General features: G+C 39.1%; 1 protein-coding gene and 1 long non-coding RNA gene across 3 annotated transcripts in view; one reads left to right on the forward strand and one right to left on the reverse strand.

The window, feature by feature from the left end:
- Positions 1-1,675: 1,675 nt before the first annotated feature.
- LOC141277062 (uncharacterized) lies at positions 1,676-11,942 on the reverse strand. Its single transcript, XR_012327744.1, has 3 exons — positions 11,700-11,942; positions 7,050-7,171; positions 1,676-4,335 (listed from the first exon to the last, which is right to left on the reverse strand). It is a non-coding gene; the product is annotated as an uncharacterized lncRNA (long non-coding RNA).
- A 186-nt stretch (positions 11,943-12,128) lies between these two features.
- Positions 12,129-25,215, forward strand: part of IPO5 (importin 5) — a 41,044-nt gene continuing 27,957 nt past the window's right edge. Inside the window, exons 1-6 of one of the 2 annotated variants that reach the window (XM_019921110.3) lie at positions 12,129-12,222; positions 18,138-18,218; positions 20,667-20,859; positions 22,863-22,992; positions 24,379-24,475; positions 24,694-24,798. In XM_019921110.3, the coding sequence (XP_019776669.1) occupies positions 12,133-12,222; positions 18,138-18,218; positions 20,667-20,859; positions 22,863-22,992; positions 24,379-24,475; positions 24,694-24,798 (696 nt within the window). In that variant the 5' untranslated portion in view covers positions 12,129-12,132. The remainder of the gene's footprint in view (positions 12,223-18,137; positions 18,219-20,666; positions 20,860-22,862; positions 22,993-24,378; positions 24,476-24,693; positions 24,799-25,215) is intronic. The other variant, XM_019921112.3, reaches the window with a different exon arrangement.

A 25,215-nucleotide genomic window follows, 5' to 3' on the forward strand; every position in this document is an offset into this window, starting at 1 on the left:
TAGAGCTGGATCCATGTAACACTAGCATTTTTCTAACATGTTTCCAATATCACTCTTACTGTACATGGCAGATAGAAATTAAAACACATTCCTGCTTTGCCCACTTCCTTTCTACATTCCTTAAAAGGGCCTGGGCTATTATCTCTGATGACCGAGCAAAAACTTAAGTGTGAACAAAAATTCGATAAGAGCTTAGATTGAGACGGGAAGAGGACAGCATCTGACATCTTAGATATCAATGTGATCTAATTCTTTAAAGAATTATTTGAATTCCATATTGTTTAAAGCGTGATTTCTAAGTGAGAGGTGGAGAAGTAGATGAGACTGTAGGAGGGCTGAATGGTTGAAGGTTTAGAGAAAATAGTATTTCCTTAGCAGCACCACCACTACTACTTTTCCTGAAATATGAAAAATAAAAATAATTCCCTCAAATAAAATGCTGTGCAATTGACCTTCTCTTTAACATTTGTGCCTACTTGTTCTTCCGACTATCTTTACATTCATGAGTGGACTCCTAGGTGTTAAAAGGCCCTTGCAGCCAGAGATCAAAGGGAATTCGAATACAAGGTGACATGTTCAATGTGCCAGTTCTCTCTTATGATTACATTTGTATTATTAATGAATTAGAAACCTCCTCTGCCTGACCACTAGTGTTGGGATGTCTCAGGGCTGAGTCCTTGGCCGCCTTCTCTCTTCCCCAGGCAATGTCATCCACTTCCACACCTTTAAATGTCATGAATGTGATGACTGAAGTTGATATTTCCAGCCCTGCCCTCTTCCTGATGTCCTGACCCCTCTGTCCAACTACTTGCTGGACATCATCACTCGAACGCCTAGTGGCATCTCAAATTCACCATGAACAAAACCCAACTCTTGTTTTCTTCTCTCCAGACCTTACCCCAAACAGATCATCTTAATGACATCACCGGTGCTCAGACTCCAAACCTAGGCATCCTTGATTCCTCTGTCTCACCCCCATCAGAGGAGGACCTACCATGAAGCTCATGAAGCTTCAGCTGCCGGGCCCTTCACTTGCATAGAAGCCTTGCAGGGAACCTCATTTTCTGTCCAGATTTTAATTTTTCTTACAGAGGGCCCTCAGATTGTGTACGTTTCAGATCCCATAAAACTTGGATCTGCCTCTGCACCCTGCGTCCTGATGTATTTTCAGAAGAATACTATCTAAATCTGACCACCTCAGACATGATCTCTGTTGATCCAAGCCAGCACCTTCTCTGACCTCGAGTACTACAGTGGCTTCCTAATGCTCACACAGCTTCCTCACTTCTCTCCTACAGTCTGTTTCCTATATAGCAGCCAGAATGATCTTTTGAAACTGTTTTTCAGGTCACATTCCTGACTTAACCCGTTGGCTTCCCATTCCACTTAGAATACGTCACACCACTGAACTATCACAGTGCCCCTGGGTCATCTAGCCCCTGCTTACCTCCGAGCCCCTTTCCTTACAGCTGACTCCCCTCTAGCTGTACCCTTCTTCCCTGGCTGGAACACACCAGACTCTCTTTTTGCCTCGGGGCTTTTGTACTCGCTGTTTCCTCTGCTTGGGGGATTTCCCCCGTTTCTTCATGTGTCTTCTCATCATTCAAGTCTCAGCTCAAACATCACCTCCCCTCAAAAGACTGTGTCCTCTGGGTGGAGACCCAACTCCTCCTCCGTCATTCATGATCCCATTATCCTCTTCTTGTCACGTGTCACAATAAGAAATGATCTACTCAGTTTACTTTATTGTCTGGCTTCGTTCAAAGGATTGTAAACTCCGTGAAGTTCCACTTGCTCACTACGAACCCCTGCAGTGCCCACTTCAGAGAAGGTGCCATTAAATATTTGCTAAACAAATGACCAAGGGAAATGTTTGTTAAATAAATACTAATATAGTAAAATAGGGTATGAAGAGGTACTACATGTAGAGTGGGTAGAATTGAGGAATATGAACTATTATGAAGTTCTTTTGTTTGTTTCTTCCTTATTAACTGAAGACGGTTAAAAATCTATCCTGCCAGTGGATGCAAGTTTGAGCTGTGCATTGATGTCACAATTAATATTCCATTATGTATGTTATCACAATGCATGAGGTAAAATGTGTATGTCATTGTGTCCAAACTGTGAGGTACTTGCCATAAATAGCAAGTAAATGGAGAGGAAAATATACAGGCTACATCCCATCTGGATCTCCTCTTCGCCCCACGTATTGGCTCAGGAATGCTCAGAAGGTTTGAGGGTTATGAATGTTACCATCCACGTATTCTGAACGGAGCTAAATATATTGTGGAAAAATAGAAAAAATAGGAAAAAAAATCAGTAATTGAGATCTGCATCAATTTCCTTCAGCTCTCTAAGAAAAAGCACTTTTTAAAATACCAGCTTTATTGAGATATAATTCACATACCATAAAGTTCATTCTTTTAAAGTGTACAATTGAGTGTTTAGTATATTTACAAGAGTTGTGCATCCCTCACATTCCAGAACATTTCATCCCCCCAAAGAAACTCCATACCCATTACTAGTCACTCCACATTCCCTCCCTTCCTCTCCTGCCCCCTCCCCTCCCCCAGGCTCCTGGCAACCACGAATCCACATTCTGTCTCTCTGAATTTGCTGATTCTGGACATTTCAGATAAATGTAACCAAAAAAATGTGACTTTTTATGTCAGGTTTCTTTCACTTATAATGTTTTTAAGGTTCATCCACGTTGTACCATGTGTCAGTACTTCATTTCTTTTCATTGCCAAATAATATCCCGTTGTATAGATAAGCCACGTTTTATCTGTTGGCGGACATTTGGATTGTTAATTCTTTTTGGCTCTTATGAATAATGTTGCTATGACCATTCATGTATTGATACAAGTTTTGTGTAGACATATGTTTCCACATCACCCGAGTATACACTTGAGTAGAATTGCTGAGTCATATGGTAGTTCTATGTTTAACTTTTAAAGAACTGCCAAGCTGTTTTTCAAACTGACTGCACCATTTTATGTGCCCATCAGCAGTGTATAAGGGTTCCAATTTCTCCACCAATCTCTGTACCACCACTTGCTATTGTCTTTTTTATTATAGCCATCTGAGTGGGTATGAACTGGTATCTCATTGCGGTTTTGATTTACATTTCCCTAATAACTAATGATGTTGAGCATCTTTTAATGTACTTATTAGCTATCTGTATTCATATATCTTCTTTGAGGAAGTGTCTATTCAATATTTTGCCATTTTTTAATTGCGTTGTTTTTTTGCTATAGAATTGTAGAAGTTCTTTATACATTCCGATTCAAGTCCTTTATCAGATGTTTGATTTGCAAATATTTCTCCCATTCTATGGATTGTCTTTTCACTTTCCTGATGGCTTCCTTGGAAGCACAAACGTTAAAGTCCTATTTTTCTATTTTTTTTCCTTTGTCTTTTTGTGATTTTAGTGTCATGTCTAAGAAACCCATGCTTAATCCAAGGCCATGAAGATTTGGTCTTATGTGTTTTTCTGAGAATGTTATAGCTCTAGCTCCCACATTGAGGTCTGTGCTTCATTTTGAGATTTGTATTCGGTGCAAAGTAGCAGTCCAGCTTCATTCTTTCGCATGTGGATATCCAGTTGTACCAGCAACCTTTGTTAAAATGACTGTTCTTTCACACTGAATGGTCTTGGTACCTATATACATCAGCATTCTGCAAAGAACCATTAGGATATATTATAGAGAGATTTATTTTAAAGAATTAGGTACCATGATTGTTAGGCCTGGCATGTCTGAAATCGTCGGGCAGGCCAACAAGTGGAAATTCAGATAAAAGTTGATTTTGTAGTCTGGAGTCTGAAATTTGCAAAGGAAGCCAGCAGGTTTTTCTATGTTGCAGTCTTGAAGCAGAATTGCTTCTTTCTCTGTAAACCTCAGTCTTTGCTATCAAGGCCTTCCATTGGTTGAATGAGACTCACTCACCTTATGGAGGGTAATCGGCTTTACTTAGATCAACTAATTGTAAATGTTACTTACATCCACAATACCTTCACAGCAACATCTAGACTAGTGTTTGACCAAACAACTGGGCACCATAGCCTAGTCAGGTTGAAACAAAATTAACCATCACAGCACCCTTGTCAAAAATCAACTGACCACAAATAGAAAGTTTATTTCTAGATTCTCTATTTATTCTCATTAATCTATGGGTCTATCCTTATGCCAGTAGCACAGCGTTTTGATTATTGTAGCTTTGTGGTAAGCTTAAAAATCAAGGTGTGAGTCCTCCAATTTTGTTTTGTTCAAGACTCTTTTGGTTCTTTGTAGTCTCTTGCAACTCATACGAATTTTAGGATCAGCTTGTCCATTTCTGAAAAAAAAAAAAAAGAAGTTGAAAGTTTGATAGGTGTTGCCTTAAATCTATAGATGAATTTGGGGAGTATTGCCATCTTAATATTAAGTCTTCCAATCCATGCATATGGGATGTCTTTCCATTTATCTAGGTCTTCATAAATTTCTTTTAGCTATATTTTATGATTTTCATGAAAGTGTTATACTTCTTTTGTTAAATTTGTTCATGAGTATTATATTATTTTTTGATGCTATTATAAATGGGATTTCCTTAATTTCATTTTTTTTGATTGGTCATTGCTAGCGTATAGAAATATAATGGATTTTTGTATATTGATCTTGTGTCCTGCAACCTTGCTGAATTCATTTATTCTAATAGCATTTTTGTGAATTCATCAGGATTTTTTCCTATACAAGATCAGGTCATCTGTGAATCTCCAGTACAATGTTGAAAAGAAATTGTGAGAATGGACATTCTTGTCTTATTCTTGATCTCAGGAAGAAAGCATTCATTTTTTTCCCAGTAAGTATGATATTAGCTGTGGGTTTTTCATGGATGGCTTTTATCAGGTTGAGGAAGTTTTCTTCTATTCTTATTTTGTTGAGTGTTTTGTTGGGTTTTTTTAAATCACGAAAGGGTGTTGGATTCTGTCAAACACTTTTTCTGCATCAACTGAGATGATCATGTGATCTTTGTACTTTATTCTATTAGTATATTACATTGATTGATTTTCTTATATACTAACCTGGCATTCCTGGGATAAATTCCACTTGGTCATGATATATAATCCTTTTTATATGTTGCTGGATTCAATTTTCTATGATTTTGTTGAGAATTTTTGCATCAATATTTATACTGGTATGTAGTTTTCTTTTTTTTTTAATTTATTTATTTTATTTGTTTTTGGCTGCATTGGATCTTCGTTGTTGTGCGTGGGCTTTCTCTAGTTGCAGCGAGTGGGGGCTACTCTTCATTGTGGTGTGTGGGCTTCTCATTGCGGTGGCTTCTCGTTGCGGAGCACATGCTCTAGGCACACGGGCTTCAGTAGTTGTGGCTTGCGGGCTCTGGAGCGCAGGCTCAGTAGTTGTGGCGCACGGGCTTAGTTGCTCTGCGGCATGTGGGATCTTCCCGGATCAGGGCTCGAACCTGCGCCCCCTGCATTGGCAGGTGGATTCTTAACCACTGCGCCACCAGGGAAGCCTTGTACATAGTTTTTCTGAGTTATTTTTCTTTGGTTTTAGTATCAGGTTAACACCGGCCTCATAAAATAAGTGTTCACTCTGCTCCTAATTTTTGGAAGAGTTTAAGAAAGATTGGTGCTAACTCTTCTTTGAATGTTTGGTAGAACATTCATTTACAGTGAGGACATCTAGTCCTGGAATTTTGTGACAAGTCGTTTTAATTATTAATTCTATTCAGTTCTTTGTTACAGGTCTATTCAGATTTCTATTTCTTGAATTCACTTTCGAAATTGTGATTTTTCTAGGAATTTTCCCATTTCGTCTAGGTTATCTAATTTGTTAGCATACAATTGTTCATAGCATTCCTTTATAATTCTTTTTATTTCTGAAAGTTTGGTAGTGATGTCCTCTTTTATTTCTGATTTTAGTAATTTGAGTCTTCTTTTTTCCTGGTCACTCTAGCCCAAAGTTTGTCAATTTTTTTTTATGTGTTCAAAGAAACAACTTTTTTTTTCTGTATTGTTTTTCTATTTCCTACTTCATTTATTTCCTTTTCTTGTTTATTATTTCTTCTGCTTGCTTTAGGTTTTGTTTGCCCCTTTTCTAGTTTCTAAGAAACTAGATTAGATTATTGATTTGAGGTCTGTCCTTTTTAATGAAGATGCTTACAACTCTGAATTTCCCTATGGGAACTGCTTTCACTACATCCCATAAGTTTTGGTATCTTATGTTTTCATTTTCATTCATCTCAGTATTTCCTAATTTCTCTTGTGACTTCTCCAAGCCATTTGTTATTTAGGAGGGTGATGATTAATTTCCACTTATTTGTGAATTTCCTTTTGTTCTTGAATTCTAATTTCATTTTACTATGGATGGAGAACATATTTCATATGATTCCAATCCTTTTAAACATACTGAGGCTTGTTTTATGGTCTAACATAAGATCTATCCTGGAGAATGTTCCCTATGCACTTGAGAAGAATGTATATTCTGCTGTCGTTGGATGGAGTGTCTTACAGATAGATATGTTAGGTCTTCTATTTCCTGTCAATCTTCTGCCTAGTGGTCCTATCCATTATTGAAAGTGGAAATTGAAGTCTCCAACTATTTTGTTGAATTTCTCCCTTCAGTTCTGTCAAGTTTTACTTCACGTATTTTGGGGCTCTGTTGGTAGGTACATGTGTTTATAATTGTTAAGTCTTCCTGATTGATTGACCCTTTTATCATAATAAAATGTCCTCCTTTGTCTCTGACAACAATTTTTTCTTAAAATTTATTTTGTCTGACATTAATATAGTCATTTCAGCTCTCTTTTGGATACTGTTTGTGTGTATATCTTTTTCCATTCTCTTATTTTCACCCTATTTGTGTTCTAAGAAAAAACATTAAACTTAAAAACTAAACTGTGTTTTTAAATCCACTTACCACATTGAATGAAAATAATCAACATCAAAATTATAAAAGATATTCTTCCTTCCCCCATCTCTTAACCAGTCCTGATTTAACCCATAAGGATTTATTCCACAGGATCAAATTTGGAGTCTTACTTACCTTCTAAAGGTTCACAAATCTATTTAATGTCCAGCCAGCAGGGAAAGGACATTCCTAAGCGAGGAACACGCTCAGAAAGTGCTGTACCATGTCTTCAAATCCCTGAGACTCAACTCGGAAAACTGGAAGCAACGGAAAGCCCTGTAAGGTAACTGATTTTCACTTGGTGACAAGTCACTTCCTAAATCTAAATGAAAAAGGTATTCAGGACACCTATGTTTAGCTAGTTGGTTATTTTATTCTCTAGGAAAGCACAGTCCAATAAAAATATAATGTGAACTACAAATGCAAATCACATACGTAAATTTTAAAGTTTCTAGTAGCCATATATTAAAAAGAGAAAATAGTCAAATTTATTAATATAGTTAATAGTGATAGCTTATTAGTAAATATAATAATATATTTTATTTAACCTAATATAATATCATTTCTACATGTGACCAATATAAAATTATGATTCTTAATTTCCTACTGTCTTTGAAATTTACACTTAAAGCACACCTTAATGCAAACTAGCCACATTTCAAATGATCAATAGCCATAATGGCTAGTGGCTGCCACATTGGACAGTGCAACTGTAGTATTTAAAGCTGAAAATGGCCTTGAAATCCTCTGTGCTGATCAAGTCAAACCCCAAAATTTTTTCTTAACCGCAATTATTATGCATTGCTTATATAATGCGAGTATAAAAACGTAATAAACAGGTAGATGTGCAATCAGCATTAAATTTACAAATTTTGGAGGTTCCAATCTGCATTAGTAATGACAGCCAGCATTTATTAAGCGTTTGCTCTATGCCAGGCTCTATGCCAGGTATTTTAAAACATGGTGAAAGGTACTCCTGTTATCTCTATTTCATAGAAGATGAAACTGGGGCTAAGAAAAGTTAATTAACTTAGGCAAGATCAAGCAGCATGTACGTTGTGAAGCCATTATTTGAACTCTCATGCTGGCTGGCTCTGGAGCCTGTGAACCTGGCCTCCAAATTCTACTGCCTCCCTAAAATGAATCCAACCACCCGCAGACATGCGGTGAATTTCGTATGTAAAACTATGAGAGAGAGAGCAAAAGGAACGGAGGCCAAATTTCCCCTGCCTGTGTTCCATTCAGCAATTTGCTGAGGGCCTATTGTGTGCAGTGCCCTTGGGAATAAGGTTTCACTCACCCCTGGCTGGCATGCTCTGACTGAAACTCACTGCTCCAGAGAGGGGCTTGAACATTTTGATAAAAAGCAGCTGAAGAAATGTGAACTGTTCAGCTTTTTTATTTTCAGTAAACAACTTTTCAACAGTTCTCATCTTTTTTGCTGGCTCTTGTCTAGGCAACTGATAACATCAGTACGGGAAAGAGAAATCTTCTTTATCAGCCCAGTGTCTATTAACTATTCTTTAATCCATCCACATACTATTTTATTCTGCATAATTGAAAGACTAATAGAAAATATACATATATATTTTATACACACACAACTGTGATTACACATTTATATCACATGTAGCTTTAAGAGTAATTACTTATTTAAGGTCTATTTGTTATTTAGCACCCAAATCCATCTAACTAATAATAGCTGACAATTACCAAGTAACTACTATGCAGACACCATGCTATGTGCATTTACAAATACTATCCTAACTTTTACAGCACTCCTATGAAGAAGTATTATTCCCATTTTACAGATGAGGAAAAAAAGCCAACCTTTTTTCTTTGTACCATGTTAACTATTAATACAAACATCTGTAAATAATACCATCACCTTAAATCTGTGTACAGTTACAGATTATAATAGTTTCATTTATACCATGTAAACTGACCCTCATAATAAGTAGTGATACAGAAAGTACATGTGCTCACAACTACCAGGACAAGTAACTGTAGTTCTTTGGAGTCCTGGAGCAACTTAAAAAAAATTACAGAGTGTTCATTTGGGAGAACCTTACTTTATTTACATTCAGCACCCGATAAACCAGAAATGACAGGCAAGACCAAATTCTACCACAGCTGAGAGAAGCTTTCACAGAAGTTTTATAGGCCTGATTTCTCCAGCCTCCTCCCATTTCTAGAACATGCCCATCAACATGGAAGCCCATAAAGCCAAGAGCAGTAGCCAGAGAGGATTCTGATGCTCTCTCATTAAGGAGTCTTGCCTCCTGTAGTATTATATCATGATCAGACCGACAGTGCAGTGCCTTGTAACAAACTTCAAATATCCTAAACTACCTAGATTTCAGGTCCCAGTTGAGAGAAACTTGCAGTTTTCCATTTTTCCAACCTCACCCTTTTGTACAGGGAGTTGTAACCTAGCAAATATACCTCCAGAACTTAATAGAGGTCTCTTAAGCTAAAGAGAAAGGCATCAAGAGCTGGCTGTTTTCCCAGTTAATCCGCCCAAAGCAAAGGCAGCTAATCGGGAGTGAGCAGGATTAAAAAGTTTTCTGCGCCTCCATTTCATTTCCAATTATAATGTGATGTTAGAACTTTCGTGACTAGTAATATCATACCTTAACAACCATTATTATTCCATCTTATAGATGAGAAATTGAGCTTTAAAGACATTAAGTGCCTACTCAAGTTCACATAACTAGTAAGAAACTAAAGACCCAAATCCATTCAACCCAAGTTCAAGGTTCTTTACCTTATACCATCTAATCTGCTTTGGAAATAAATGTCTATTCTTGTGAACTGCCTTTATACAATATCTGAGCTATTTTCTTTTGGGAAGAGAACACTCATAAAACAAACAGGACTCTCTCCATGGGAAATCAGTTTCAAGTGCAATAAATTCCGAGAAGGCTGAGCATTACAGACTCTCCAAAAATGGCAGGCAGGCCTGCTGCTGAAAGGACAGTTCCCACCTAATAGGTTTTCTGGATACCAAAACTGGTCTCAATTGTCAGGATGTCTGTTATCCACCCCAAGTTTATAGGAATTTCTCCCATTAGGGAATCTCTTTATTCATTACCCTTAAAAATCTCCTCCTTCCCTTTTGATTAGATGCTTACAATATTAAAATAAGGATGGGCTGTCACTGCATATTCTAGCAGTTGATGTCACCACTAATACTAACTTGTTTTGTCTCTAGCCTGAAATAATTTTATGCTTTTTTGCCTCATCAAAAAACAAGCTTCCTATTTAGACAAATCCATAGAATTATGTCAGAATTTCTATTATTTAAGAATTATTTAACAAATATATGTAATCTACACAGTCATTGCCTATAAAAACACATATTACAACAGGTGTTAGATCAGGCCATCCTCTGAGCAAGTGTGTAGGCAACTCACCTTACTTCACTGGTAACTAGTCACTAAAATGGGTGTTTTAGTATGTAATCCCCCAAATCTTAATAACCTTGGGTGAGGTAATAAAGCCTCCTCAAACTCCAGACATGCCCACTGCAAAAAAACAAAACAAACAAAAAAACCAAAATCTACCCCAAATTAATGTACATAATGGTCTGTCTTTGAAGAAATGTATTATAAGAATGACAAATTGTCACATCTAAGAAACATCAAATCTACCAAGCTAGGTCGGCAGACCTCTTATAGAGAACCCTATCACTGTCACAGATAAAACTTTCTAAGGGAGTTTTTTCCACGAATCAGTTAGAATCCTTTACAATATCTTGGTTGGCAATCACAATTTCGTGTGGATCCCAGGCCTCAGCCCAGGGATTCTGGACACAGTGGCCTGGATTCTAACGTACAGGCAAGGTTTATCATTCATTCAAAAGCAAACGTTTTAAGTGGACCTTCAAAGACCAGAACCTCAACAGAATAATCAACAGGAAATTGAATTCCCTAAGTTAAATACTATGAGCGGCCAGAAGTGTAGTAGTCTTTGTCGCACTCAGAGCGGAAACTTCTCACTAGAAACGTCTTTTTGAGGCAGAAATGAATTGTGTTATTTTCTCCACCGTCAACCTTAACCCAATGCGTTGGACATAGTAGGGGCTCAAGAGAAGTGCCCTTTGATTGGAACACTACTGCTCCCTCAGCCTTTGGCAGCTCCAGAAAAGGCAGATTGGGGTATTATCTATGCATTAGTCTACTTCAGTTGAAACGAGGTCTCTGAGCCCCTAAGGACGGATGTGAATCAAACATTTATTGAGAAATCAACCCTACAAGCCTGTGTTTCTTTAGGAAAGGCGGGGGGGGTCTTAACTTTCCTCTATCATTGAAAGAATGGGACCCCAAAACAAGGAATTCAAAGGAATAGTCTAGGATCCTGGGGTGGGAAGAGGGGGAGGCAAGTGTGCTACGTGGCCACTGAGGACGACAGCGGGCTGGGAGTGGGTAGGCCTGGCGGGGGGGCCTGGGCCTGAGTAACCCCTCTTCCGGGTGAGTCACTGGTGAGCCTGGTGGGAGGAAGGGGCGGCCTGAGGCATAGCCCTTGGGGAGGTCGGAGGGTCTGACTGATGGAGGGATCTCTGGAGCTGGGGGTGGAATTAAAGTAGGAAGTGGATTTTGAAATCCACTCTGAGGTGGGGGGTCTAGGGCTCCAGGGGCCGGGGGACTGGGGCTGGGGGCGCTCCTCGGGTCGCAGGGAGGGGCTGCCGGGCAGCAGGGGAGGAGACTTGCCAGCCCGCGGCGCCGAAATCTCCCGCGCTCCGGAGCTGGCCCCTCCTCCCCAGCCGGGCCTCACGCCCCTCACCGCCGCCAGGCCCGCCAGCCGGCTCCTCCCGCTTTCCCCGCGACGCAAGCCGCGGCCACAGGAGCCACCACGTCCCCGCCCCGCCACCGCCCGCGCCAAGCCGGGCGGTCGGTCGCGCCCCGCCAGTGACGGCACTGCAGGGTGCGTGGCCAATCGGCTCGGCCCGCGAGCAGACGGTCTCGGCCCCGCCCCTCGCACCCAGGGCCAATGGGGCACCGGCGCTGGCGGCCCCGGTGGGGTGAGGGGTCGCGAGGCCCCGCCCTGTCCTCCCCTTTCCCCTTTGCCCCGCCCTTTCCCGCCCGGCCCCCCAGCCCCGTGTAGCTGCTGGTGCCGGTCCTCGCGCTGGGCCCGCCCCCGCCCCTCCCGCCGGCCCGCCAGCGCGCCTCACGGCTCCTGTCTCCCCTCCCTCCTTCTCTCTCTCACGCCTAGCGCAATGGCGGCCGGCGCGGCGGAGCAGCAACAGTTCTACCTACTCCTGGGAAACCTGCTCAGCCCCGACAATGTGGTCCGGAAACAGGCAGAGGTAACCGAGCTCGCCCCCTCCGGCCCCCGACTCCGCGCCCCGGCCGGCGCGCCGATCCTTCCCGCGACGCCGCTCGCTGGGCCTTGGCCGCTCAGCCGCGGCGGCGCAGGCCGGGCCGGGCGGGCGGCGGCCGCGCAGCCCACGTGTGAGTCGGCCGTCGGCTCCCAGCGGTGCCCCCCGGGCCCTTCCGGCCCTTGCAGCCGCGGCGCCAGTTGCCTCCCCGTCGCCGCTCGCGCACACGTGCGGCCGCTGCTGACAAGCTGCCCCCGCCCAGATGGGGAAGCCGGGCGGCGGGGTGGGGTGTGGGGTGTGGGGCGGGCCCCGGGGCTCCCCTCGCCCCTTTCCCGCTTTATCCCTCTGGGCGCCTCCCCCGGCCTTCCAGCTGCGGTCCCACCCTGCCCAGCGCTGTGGTCCCCCAAACCCTGGCTGCTCCCTGACCCGTCACCCCTGCTTCTCTCCTGCCCCTCACTCTTAACACACCGTCTGCCCCTCGCTTCCCCATCCTTTCCTATTGAAATGTGCCTTGCCTTCTCGCCTTCTTTCCACCTGTTTACATTTAGTCCTCTTTCTCGTTCTGGTTCCTAACATCAGAAGCCGGATTTCCCTCCCCCCCTCCGCCCCCAGTTTTGTGAAGTTGCCGTTAGGATTTCTTTCTAAGCAGCTTGCACCGTTAGTTTGCCCATCCTTCGGATACATTTTGTTTGATCTCTAGAGATTTGTGGTCTCATAAATGGGATGTTCTGGGACTTCCGTTGTCTAACTGGGCCAATGCCATATATTTAAGCCTTTAATTTCACTAAATCTAGCCTGAATCTCTCTCTTTTTTTTTTTTTTAACAACCTCTGGCTCCTGACCTCCAAAATGTGGAGCTGTAGATAAAGTTTCAAGAGACAGTATTTCAAATGTCTCTGCAAGTTCATTTACCAGTGTAGCTGTAAGGCACACTTGGTTCTGTAGAAGACTGTTGTTATACTAAGCCCTGAGATGCGATTTGAGACACTTCAAGGGAAGGGCAGAAATTTTCCAGTTCCTGTAAAGTGCGTTATCAGACCCTATCCTCAAAGTTGATTATATATGGAGTTCTTTGCAACCATGTGATTGAAGATTTTTTATAAGAGTCAGTGAAGGATGTTCAGCCAGATACTCTTAACGGATCAAAAATTTATTTGGTACATAGGTAATGAAATTGGGGGACAAATCCTCTTCTAGATTCACGAGCTTTTATAGTTATTTTTAAAATCACAACATCATTCTTACTTTAAATAGATGGAGGGTCTGCTGCTTATGCTTAGTGGTTTTATGATCCGTGAAGTAAATACACTGGAAGTTCAGTTATGAATGAAAAGCGCTTTAAACAACTATTAACTTTATCCTAATGACTTTCAATTCATTTCTTATACACATTCAGGGTAAAAGTTCAAACTGCAAATAGTTTGGGTTTCTTTTTGGCTGCGCAGCGCGGCTTGTGGGATCTTAGTTCCCCAGCTAGGGATTGAACCCCGGCCATGGCAGTGAAAGTGCTGAGTCCTAACCACTGGACTGCCGGGGAGTTCCCTGCAAATAGTTTTTTTATGCCATTCCCCAAAGGTAACCACTTTTAAGTGTCTTGTGAATCTTCCTTGCAAATATCCTTATAGGCGTGTATGTATACGTTGATTTTTTTTTTACATGAATGGGCTTATAGTACGCATCCTGTTGTGCAGACTTGGAATTTTCACTCAGTATATTTCAATTGCCACATAAGAGGGTTTTTTTTTAAAGCAGCAATGGATGCTCAACCGACCACCTATGAATGGATGTTGAGGTTTCCATTGTCCTGCTCGTAAAAATAATTCTGTACATTGGAGTACATGTATATTATCTTTTCAGACTTTAACAGGTTTATTTGTAGAATATTTAAAAGTTGTATTTGTCCTTACCTTAGAAGTGATGTGCATTTTTAGTTGCATCAGCTTGCACTGCTATCAGAGGGATGTGATGAGCCTATAAAATATTTGTACTTAGAAGTGATGTGTATTTATTAGTTGCATCAGTTTTCACTGCTATCAGAGGGATGTGATGAGCCTATAAAAACATTTTAATGCTTTCTGCTAACTCTAGAGGTAATTTTTCACCAAAATAAGTTCTTAATCCCAACCCATGATAGAAATTTCCATGTGTTACAAAGCAGAACAGCATTGTAATTAGTAAGCTAGTTTAATTCTCCCTCTTCCCTCCAGTTGCTTAAGTCTCTATTGTCAAGCCTAGTGGGGAATCTCTCTTCTATTGAACTAAATACCAATGTCTGGTTTAGCTTGAATTCCGGTTGGTGCCTGTTGTAAATCTTTTATCACTCCCATCAATTTGGGGATGGTTAGCAGCATTCAGCACATTTTCTCATAAAGAACAATTGAAAATAAGTACTGTTATTCTTAGTCTTTTTATTCTGAGTGAAAACATTGTTACTATATTTTTACTTTCATTGTATATCCTGGGACTGTATTAATATGTAAACTAAGTACTATAATATAGAATTTTCTTAATTTGACAGAAAAAAAGGTAAATGTTTGAGGGGAAGCTCCCTAGCACCATGTAATATAGTACTAATCTGGCCTGTAAATAGAGCTCAGGAAAGCAAAATATTTGAAAAAGAAATGGCCGCACATAACAATACCTTAATACCACATTTTTCCCTTTTGCCGTACGAAATGAGCCCTTTATAAGTGATCAAACTAAATAAAATTGAGTATTACAGTCTGATATAGCAAATACAGAATTTTTTTTTTGAAGTAAAGAATTGGCAAGGGCTCAGTAAGTATCTTTGTAATTTACTCAGTCAAAATAAAAATACTTAGTTGACACATAAATACCAAACTGTTGACTAAGGTGACTTGTTTTATATTCAAATATGAAGTCAAGTACAGTAAAAGACTTATTGTTATATATTGTTGAAATCATTGAATGGCTTCAAAACTTGAAAAAGTTATAAAACTTTTTCCATTGTATAAACCATTTGGTAGGCTTTATATTTTATTTCTATTAAATCTTAAAGGATTTTTCTCTTTAACTTTACAAAAAAAAATGAGGCGCCCCTGGTGGCTCAGTGGTTGAGAGTCCGCCTGCCGATGCAGGGGACACGGGTTCGTGCCCAGGTCCGGGAAGATCCCACATGCCGCAGAGCAGCTGGGCCCGTGAACCAGGGCCGCAGCGTGTCCGTCCGGAGCCTGTGCTCCTCCACGGGAGGGGCCGCAACGGTGAGAGGCCCACGTACCACAAAAAAAGAAAAAAAAATTTTTTCTGGTATTTGAAGAAATGATTTAAATGCCCGTAAGTCTTAAAAATTTAATAATTAACATGAATACGTTGATAATTGACAGGTATTCCAGAGTTGAATGTCCATGGCATTCATGACTAGACATTTTTATATGACATAAACTTGAGTAATCACTAATCATGTGCATGGATTTTATATTCCCAGTTTTTTCCATTGACTTGTTCCTCATTGATTGTAGTACAGCACTTCATTAATGAGATTTGAATTGAAAGAGGTCAATGTATTGAAAATTTTACCTGATTTTTGAGGAACCAGGGTGTTTCCTAGGTAAAAGTTGTTTGTCCCATCTTTACATTTCCATATACATGGAGGCTTGCCATAAATATTTATGGAATGAGTGAGATGAGTGCATTTTGGCATTTTTCCTTTCTGGGGCTGGGGGGTGAACTCTGCTTTCCATTGTGGGATTGTGTATGGTGGTATCAAACGGAATGAACTTTTATTTGCAATAACACTGGTAGCATTCATTGAACCTGCCTGGGCTAGAGCTAGGAATATTCTTAGAAAAATTCTTTGCATTTGCTGTACTCTAGTGTGCCAGGTGCTGGAAATACCATGAGGAAGAGATACCATCTCTGTCTTTGTGGAACTCAGTCTATTTAGGCTAAGAGAAAGTTGTTCTTTTGACTTAATGGCTGTGTTCTTTTTGCCAGACTTTATCCTTGACTAGTGTCGTGGTGTAAATGTAATACTAGATCTGGATTGCCATGCTGGGACATATCAAATGGGGAGAACCCTCTCAGGAGTCAGATGTCATACTAAACTCTCCTTCCATTGACTTTTAATTTGTTGTGGAATAGAGTTTACTATTTGACTTACTCTTTATAACAAGTTTTCTGAGACTGGTATCTTAGTGAAGAGTTTTTTATCCCCAAAACTTGATTTAGACCACTGGAAATTTAAGTGTTAAACATATATAGCATCTACAGGGCATTAGGGGCTAAGCTAGTACAAGGAATAAAAAGACATTTTTATTATACTGTAAGAGACTTTGTTTAAATGAAAAAAAACTGCTGGTTTTTGAGTTGCTTTGATAAAGATTAAGTGAAAAATCTCAAGGTACAACCATTTTTGCAATCATCTTGTAGGTATCTTTACATAAATTATTTCTGGATAAGTAAATTCAGACCATCTTCTCAGCTGTGAAAACTTTTTGTCACAGTTTTCAGCATTATGTTCCTGTGTGCTTATGTACTAGAGGGGAACTTGAGGTCATCAGAAGATTTTGAATTGTCCTTTCCCCAAAATGTGTTCTTCCTCAGATTCAGATATGTTTGAGAAGTTTGAAAACTGTATAGCGCTGCCTAAATAGAACTGGTTGTTTAGTGGAGTCAGGCCCCAGAGGTGAAACCCAGAGAGAGCATTCAGTGTCAGGGAGATTTTGGGTACAGCTGGCCTCGGAAGAACAGAATTCTTTCTACTATTTATTGTCTGTGACCTTGAGCAAGTCATTTAACTTCCGAGCCTTTATTTTCTTATCTGTCAGTATCCCAGGGATACCACGGAGCACTAGGTAAATGGGAGATAGGGATTCTGAGAAGCACAGTTGTCCTTTCCTTGTCCTCATCACCTCTGTCTAGAGGGAAACTAGGTAGATTATAGAGGATGGTAGCAGAGCAGACAAGCTCTTTGAATTTAGACGGCTGAGAAATTAACATGTTATCTACATTATTAACCTTCAAGTGGATAGATGAGAATAGAATATTTACTAAGAGGCTTCTTGGAAAACAATTCCAAGTGTACTTAAAATAATGATTACTTTTCCGCCTTAAAAGACTGACGTTAGAAATTGTATGCATGCACATGAATCTACACTTGAGTTTACTTTTGTAGACATCATATACTTCGGGCTTATTTTTGGATCCGCTCTATCTACCTTTCAATTGGCGTCAATTTTTTTTACTGTTAAACAATTTGCTCTCATTTTACGTTATTATTGGAGAAGGAAAGAAGTGTCCTGAGTCACAAAACCTAGATATCTAGATTTATTGAAATGATATTAAGTTTCCTGGCCAACTTTCTCCTGACCATATTCATTTGTTTACGTATATAATATGGTTTCGGTATAATCTTTGCTTGAAAGAAAATGTAGCATAAAGAAGTTGAATATTTGCCTTTTCTCTGACTTGCTTCATCTGAGGGTATTTCTCTGGTGGTTGTTAAGTAGTAACTTGAACCAATTCTACATCATTTGGTCTAAAAAATGTTGACAAGATAAGCAGTTTCCATGATGTAAGAGGATATTGAGTGAGCACTTCACAGCATGGTAGCTCAACGCTGGTCAAGTTTTTGGTTCTCTTAGGTCTTGAGTTCTGTTAATCACAGAAGAGCCTAAGGTAAGAAAATGTGCACATACATTAGAAAAATCTAGTTAAGAGACAAAGGTGGAAAGGAACTTGGTAAGTAACTTCTTCAGCATCCTCTTTCCTGACTTGTCTAAAGTATGTTCTTTTCACAGGAGAAAACTTTCACACCATACCTAGGTTGTTTGACTCCCCATGCATGGATCTTTCCTGCTCTTCCTTTCAGTTCTATTAATGGTGTACTCAGGACATTTTCTAACATGATATTCTAACCTTTACTGTTTTTCTTTTTCATGTAGGAAACCTATGAGAATATCCCAGGCCAGTCGAAGATCACATTCCTTTTACAAGCCATCAGAAATACAACAGCTGCTGAGGAGGTACTACTTTAATTCTTTGAATGTTACTTTCTTACAAACAGTCGTCAGAGTGGGTAATGAGAACTGTTGTTTACTGCATAGATATTACCAGAACTCTGAACTTAATTCTTTGCTAAAAGCTACTTTGGAGTTACAATTTTTTTGAAATACTCTGTATTAAAAATGAGAATTTCTTTTTTTCCATATAAGATGATTACATAAAAATTATTAAATGTAAGTTATTTTTTTGGTAGCTATAAAAATTTTTCTTCCTTGGAACAATTCATTCTAGAGGAGGAAATTGAATTCATTCAGTGTTTTAATGTATTGCCAAATGAAAAAATACTTTTTGTCTTTAAAACTTTTATGCATATAGCTATTTCTGGGTGGTGAAGAAAACGTGCTACAGATGTGTAAGGACAAAGACACACTTTGTTACAATCCTTTAAAAATCATGGTTTTCAGCAAATTACTATACTAAATTCAAATATATAGTTTGTTACTGCTTCTCTGCATTTAGCTGCTTTTTCTCAAAAGTAATATCCTTGTATATAGTTAATGTTAATTGAAAATCCTCTCTTATGGAAAAGGCATCAAAATACCCAAGTGTAGAAAACTTACTCCACCTACGAAACATTGCATTAGAATTTGTAAAGTGAGACTTCATTGCTAACAGTCACACTATGTGTAAAATGCTTATATTAACACATGATGGAAATGAAGCCACACTAAATCCTATATAATGTTACACCTGCCTTCTTTTAGTCAGTTTAAACTGGCAATTTAGTGTTTTCTGATAACACTTAGAAAACACTATAATAAAGTGCCCTAGTTTTTTTTGAAACAGGTGACAAAAGGCACTTCTTCACCTTTGTAACATACTCTTTTTCTTTAATTCAAAATAAATGTCAAATATGAGGATAAACATAGAAGTCACTTAAATCTCTAAAATAGTTGGCTATTTTAATTCTTGAAGATTGATGCAGGTTAGCTGCAAAACAAGTTTTAAAGCCAAGAATAATGTGAAAATTATTGAATTTTATTTCTAAAAGCCTATTTTGAACCCTATTTAGATCCTGCTTTGACTTAGGAATTAGATGATTATGAACTAGCCTCAGCATCTTCATGATTCAGTGTATGTGTGAGAAGAATTGCACCAATTTTAACCACTGTTTAACCTCTCTGAATCCTTTGTAGAGCATAAATTAAAATTTTTTAAAAGTTTGCTATCAGCCAGAAGTGATTCAAATAAGATTTCTCAGTGAGAAGTAAATGGAGGGAAAAAAATGGCAAATTTTATTTGTATGGTTTAATTCTTTTTGTTGTTGTTGGTCATAGTCTCAAAGTAATTATAGTGATAATGAGTACCTGCAGTCCAGAAAAAAAGAACATGAAAAATCGGGTTTAATATTTTCAATGGTTTATTGACTTTTTATGATAAAATTTTAGAATGGCATTTGTCTCAGCTTTTCTTTTGATACTCTGAATGAATATTACACAGAAAGTGCCAAATTTAAATACATTTTACAAATCTGAAAATGGGATAAGAATATACACATTGAGATTAGGGCTTTTTAGATATGGGGAACTTGTGATGTTTGTTTGCATGAATGATGTATAAAGATAAATGGATTTTTTAAATTAATTTATTTTTGGCTGCGTTGGGTCTTTGTTGCTGTGCACGGGCTTTCTCTAGTTGTGGCGAGCGGGAGCTACTCTTCGTTGTGGTCCGTGGGCTTATTGCAGTGGCTTCTCTTGTTGTGGAGCACAGGCTCTAGGTACACGGACTTCAGTAGTTGTGGCGCACAGGCTCTAGAGCACAGGCTCAGTGGTTGTGGCGCATGGGCTTAGTTGCTCCACGGCATGTGGGATCTTCCTGGACCAGGGCTCGAACACGTGTCCCCTGCATTGGCAGGAGGATTCTTAACCACTGCGCCACCAGGGAAGTCCCAGATAAATGGATTTGATAGCGCTTTATCTAAGAGGCTTAATGAAAGGGCGATGATACAGTAAGATTGGCCAGGCTGGGAGCATAAGATTAAGTAGGAAAGGTACTTTATTCACTAGAATGAGAGCCAGATGGGGAAGTAAGAAAAGAGCATTTTATAGGGTTTGCGATTTATATTAAGATTTGTTTTTCTCCAAAGAATATATTTAAAATAAGAATTAAAGACAGGTTTGTCATTGCTAAGATATGTGTTCCTATTCAAGATCTAATATGTTCAAGGCTTTTCCTCAGCTCTAAACAAATAGCTTTTGTGTGGCATTTTCTGTACAGTAGACTGATGTGATTAGGAAGATTTTTATGTATTTTACCTATTATTTGTTTTAAAACTCTTAACAAAATACTTCTGAAATGAATTGTAAAACTAGAATAGTAAAGTACATCAATGGCAGAGTGAATGTAGCTTGTTGGAAATTTTTTCTCCAGTAAGACACCAAGTTATTAACAATGTTACCTATTTATAGGCTAGACAAATGGCTGCCGTTCTCCTAAGACGTCTTTTGTCCTCTGCATTTGATGAAGTCTATCCAACTCTTCCCACTGATGTTCAGACTGCCATCAAGAGTGAACTACTAATGATTATTCAAATGGAAACACAGTCTAGCATGAGGAAAAAAATTTGTGATATTGCTGCAGAGCTGGCCAGGAATTTGATAGGTATGTGTGCAAATACGTTTATCATTATGTTATTGAACAAAATGAGTACATATATCTTTCTTTTTTTTTTTTTTTTGCGGTATGCGGGCCTCTCACTGTTGTGACCTCCCCCGTTGCGGAGCACAGGCTCCGGACGTGCAGGCCCAGCGACCATGACCCACGGGCCCAGCCGCTCCGCGGCATGTGGGATCTTCCCGGACTGGGGCATGAAGCCCTATTTTTTTTTTAAGTGGAATCTTGGAGGAAGACTCACAAGTACTTGAGTATCATTTATTCTGTTCGAAATGAGAGTGATTATGGATTCTGCATTTAAAGCCAAAAATAACAGATGTTTGTGAAATGCAGATGTAATTAATACTTACCTATTGATCTTCAAAACTATTTCTCTGTGTGGAGAAATAATTTTCTAGTTTTATTTTCTAGTTTTATTTTCCCCTTAATCTGTAGTTTTGAAAGCATAGTTTAACTTATAAACCTGCCAGTAGAAATAGAATTCAGTGGACTCCAGGCGGGTTTTTTTTTTTTTTTTTTTGCGGTATGCGGGCCTCTCACTGTTGTGGCCTCTGCCGTTGTGGAGTACAGGCTCTGGACGCGCAGGCTCAGCGGCCATGGCTCAAGGGCCCAGCCGCTCCACGGCATGTGGGATCTTCCCGGACCGGGGCATGAACCCGTGTCCCCTGCATCGGCAGGCGGACTCTCAACCACTGCGCCACCAGGGAAGCCCTCCAGGTGGTTTTTTGCTGTTGAAGTTGTGTTTATGAATTAAGCACATATGCTTATTATACTACTATAGTTCATTATTAAATACCCAGAAATATTTTTAGAGGATAAGGTAAATGAAAACACCTAAAAATGCATTTTATCTGCAGCCAGAACTCTTTTTGGTCTCACTAAAAACATTAATGATATAATTGGATATGCTGTGTTATTTTTTTTCACAGATTCATACATGTGATTTTAAACTTGGTTCATTTAGGTGGCATTTTTAAAGGTTGAAAAGAATACCTCACTGAGATAAGGCTAACTGGGAGAATTTTGCTAGTTGTGCTTAGTAAATTATGACACAATTTTTTAATCTCCACTACTAGTAATGCAGATGTTCAATTCAACTTACTGATACAACAAATTCTTAAAAACTAATAGGAAACATTAAATTTTTATATTTTAAGTAAGTTCTAAACCCACAGAACCTTGAATTTTTTTAACTAGGGAAGTTCTATTTTCAAGTTTTTTAAATGTGCAGATAGGAATTTTTATAGATTACATCATTTCTAACTCAAAATCACTTAATAATGGAAGCATTTCCAGAATGTTTCAAAGTGCTCTCTCCATAAATTTTTTTGTCAGCACACTACTCACTTCAGAGAAGTTCAGCAAATGGGGGGGAAATTTTTTTTTTTTTAATGCATAACTCATCTGTATTTTCTATAACTCTTAAGTTCTTTGTGACAGTAAAACCAGTGAGTCTCTTAACTTGTACAGTAGAATTTTGTGGTGGTTCATTTTTGTCACAAAGTATCGCAAAAATCTATATTTTAAAATCTTGTTAAAACACAAACACATTGATAACATCCTATAGTACTTAAAACTGCACAGTGTGAGCACAGCTCTGGGATTCCCATTCCCATTCTCCAGTTTGCAAGTAATAAATATTTTGGTTTTAAGACTTGTTACCAAATATTGGCTTTGCCTGCTTTTTAAACTCTTTAATAACAAATAGTACGTATGAAAGATTCAACCAGTCCAGTAGTCAAAGTGTGCTTCCTTTTCTCCAGATCCCACTCCTGAGAAATAACCACTGCTGATGGTCTGTGCTTATGTAACCCAGATGCACACAATTGCTTTTACTAGCTTATAATGCCAGTTTATGGTGGAAGGACTTGATTTTATTGGAATTTTTGTAAAAACATAACGGGTGACATTTTCTACAGCCACATATTTTGAATGAGCCTTACGAAATGAAAGGATTCACTCTTGATATTTTGAAGTTTTGATTTACACAGGTTATGCCTGGATTTCTTTCCTTTTAGATGAGGATGGCAACAACCAATGGCCTGAAGGTCTGAAGTTCCTTTTTGATTCAGTCAGCTCTCAAAATGTGGGACTGCGGGAAGCTGCCCTTCATATTTTCTGGTATACACATTGATCTAATTTGGGGGGGAAATTTAATGTTATGAGGGCCCAAAGCACATTTCAATTGATTATTTTAGTCTAGCTTAACTTTTTAGCCTTAAATAATGCCTTTAGATAAGCTTTGTATTTGTGTTGGAAGCAAAATTGAAAAGAACAAAGCTTTTCGTTTTCCATTATGATCCTTTTTTGTATACGGGGATTCTCTGCAATTTTATTTCTTTCCTTTGTCTTTTATGATTCTGAAAAAATTTCTGGGACAGTTTCTTCCTTAGGAGATTGACACAGTACCAGCTGTAGCTTTTAGAAAGCCACTTTAATAATGGCATCTGGAAGCAGAGAAAGAATGCTGGTGAATCCCCACTGTCTTCTGGGTCTTCTGTGACCAAGCTTTAGAAAAACATAATATTTTATTAACCTCATTTATAAGTAAATGATCTAAGTTTAGAATTAAATGATTAACTGCATTTTAAAAAGTTTGGCCTACTGTACAGTTCTACTGCATTTAAAATATACAGTTGAATTTATAACTTATCAAGACCATATACATTTTTTTTGAGATCTACCTTAAGACTAGATATTACACCATTTTCTATTTTAGTTGTGAAGTGTATCTTTATATCAGTAGTCCAAATTGGAGAATTAAGTAAAAGTATTCAGTTTAATTATTTACCACCTTTAAAGTAGAGCAGAACTTGGACTGCCTGGATCACCAAGGCTGGGAGTTGATTGTGCGCATGGTCATTACAGTTACCACCTGAACCCCTGTGCTTGCTCTTGTCCCATCCTGCACTTCAGGTCAGCTTCCCCCTGAGACAGTGATAAGGATAAAGCAGAGAGCTGGGATGGGTGTGCACCTGGGTCGCCTCTACTCCCAGTCTGATTCCACTGTGTTTGTTTTCTGTTCACCTGACCCCAAAATAGGATTGCTTGGAAAATGGGTAGATGAAGTCCAGCCTTAAGGATTAATGTAAACTTTTAAGTCAGTTAGACACGTAATTAGATGTATAATGTAGTTTTTTTTTTTAATAAATTTATTTTATTTTTGGCTGCGTTTGGTCTTCATTGCTGTGCACGAACTTTCTCTAGTTGTGGCGAGCGGGGGCTACTCTTTGTTGCGGTGTGCGGGCTTCTCATTGCAGTGGCTTCTCTTGTTGCAGAGCACAGGCTCTAGGCAAGTGGGCTTCAGTAGTTGTGGCTCGCAGGCTCTAGAGCACAGGCTCAGTAGTTGTGGCGCACAGGCTTAGTTGCTCCGCGGCATGTGGGATCTCACCGGACCAGGGCTCGAACCCATGTCCCCTGCACTGGCAGGTGGATTCTTAACCACTGCACCACCAGGGAAGCCCCTATAATGTGGTTTTTAAAGCATGCCTTGGATCATTTTTTCAGGAACTTTCCTGGAATTTTTGGAAATCAACAGCAGCACTATTTAGACGTCATCAAACGGATGTTAGTTCAGTGTATGCAAGATCAGGAACATCCATCGGTAAATAATTTCAATTCCGTTAATATTAACACCTAATTTAATATAGCACCTAACTTGTGAAAGAAATCTATGTGTTTGGAGATCGTCTTTGCTTTTATACTTTAAAATATAACTACTAGTTTTACTGATAAAGAAAATTTTCATCTTGAGTAAGAAAACTTGAACTTGCATCTATTAAGAATTTCTCGTGTTTGGCATTTTTACTCTCTTCATTTTAGATCAGGACATTATCTGCTAGAGCTACCGCTGCATTTATACTTGCAAACGAACATAATGTTGCCCTGTTCAAACATTTTGCAGACTTGTTACCCGGATTCTTACAGGTAAGAAAACAGTTTAGAATAGGTGATAATTACATCCTTAGTGGTTTTCTGTTGCTTACATTCTCATCAGAGTTCTGTAATGCATTCATTTATTCAATAAATATTTGTTGCCTACTATGTGCCAGCTGGGGATACGGCAATGAACAAAACACGCAAATCTCTGTCCCCATTGAGTTAATGTCTTTTGTCTTTGACAGACCTTTGGTCTCTTGGTTTCAGATTTTTTCTATAAGGCAAATGATATGAGCAATTTATGTTTATTATTGAATATGTAATCACATAGGTTATTTCCATTAGAACAACCAAATAACCTATGAAATGTAATGCCCATTTTTACATAAGGAGAAACTAAGGAGGAGAGGGTAAGAAACTTGCCCAAGGTCACAGTGTTGGTAAGTGGTGAAATCATGCACAATT

This window comes from Tursiops truncatus, chromosome 18 (genome assembly GCF_011762595.2).
Source record: "Tursiops truncatus isolate mTurTru1 chromosome 18, mTurTru1.mat.Y, whole genome shotgun sequence".
Taxonomy (NCBI): Eukaryota; Metazoa; Chordata; class Mammalia; order Artiodactyla; family Delphinidae; genus Tursiops; species Tursiops truncatus.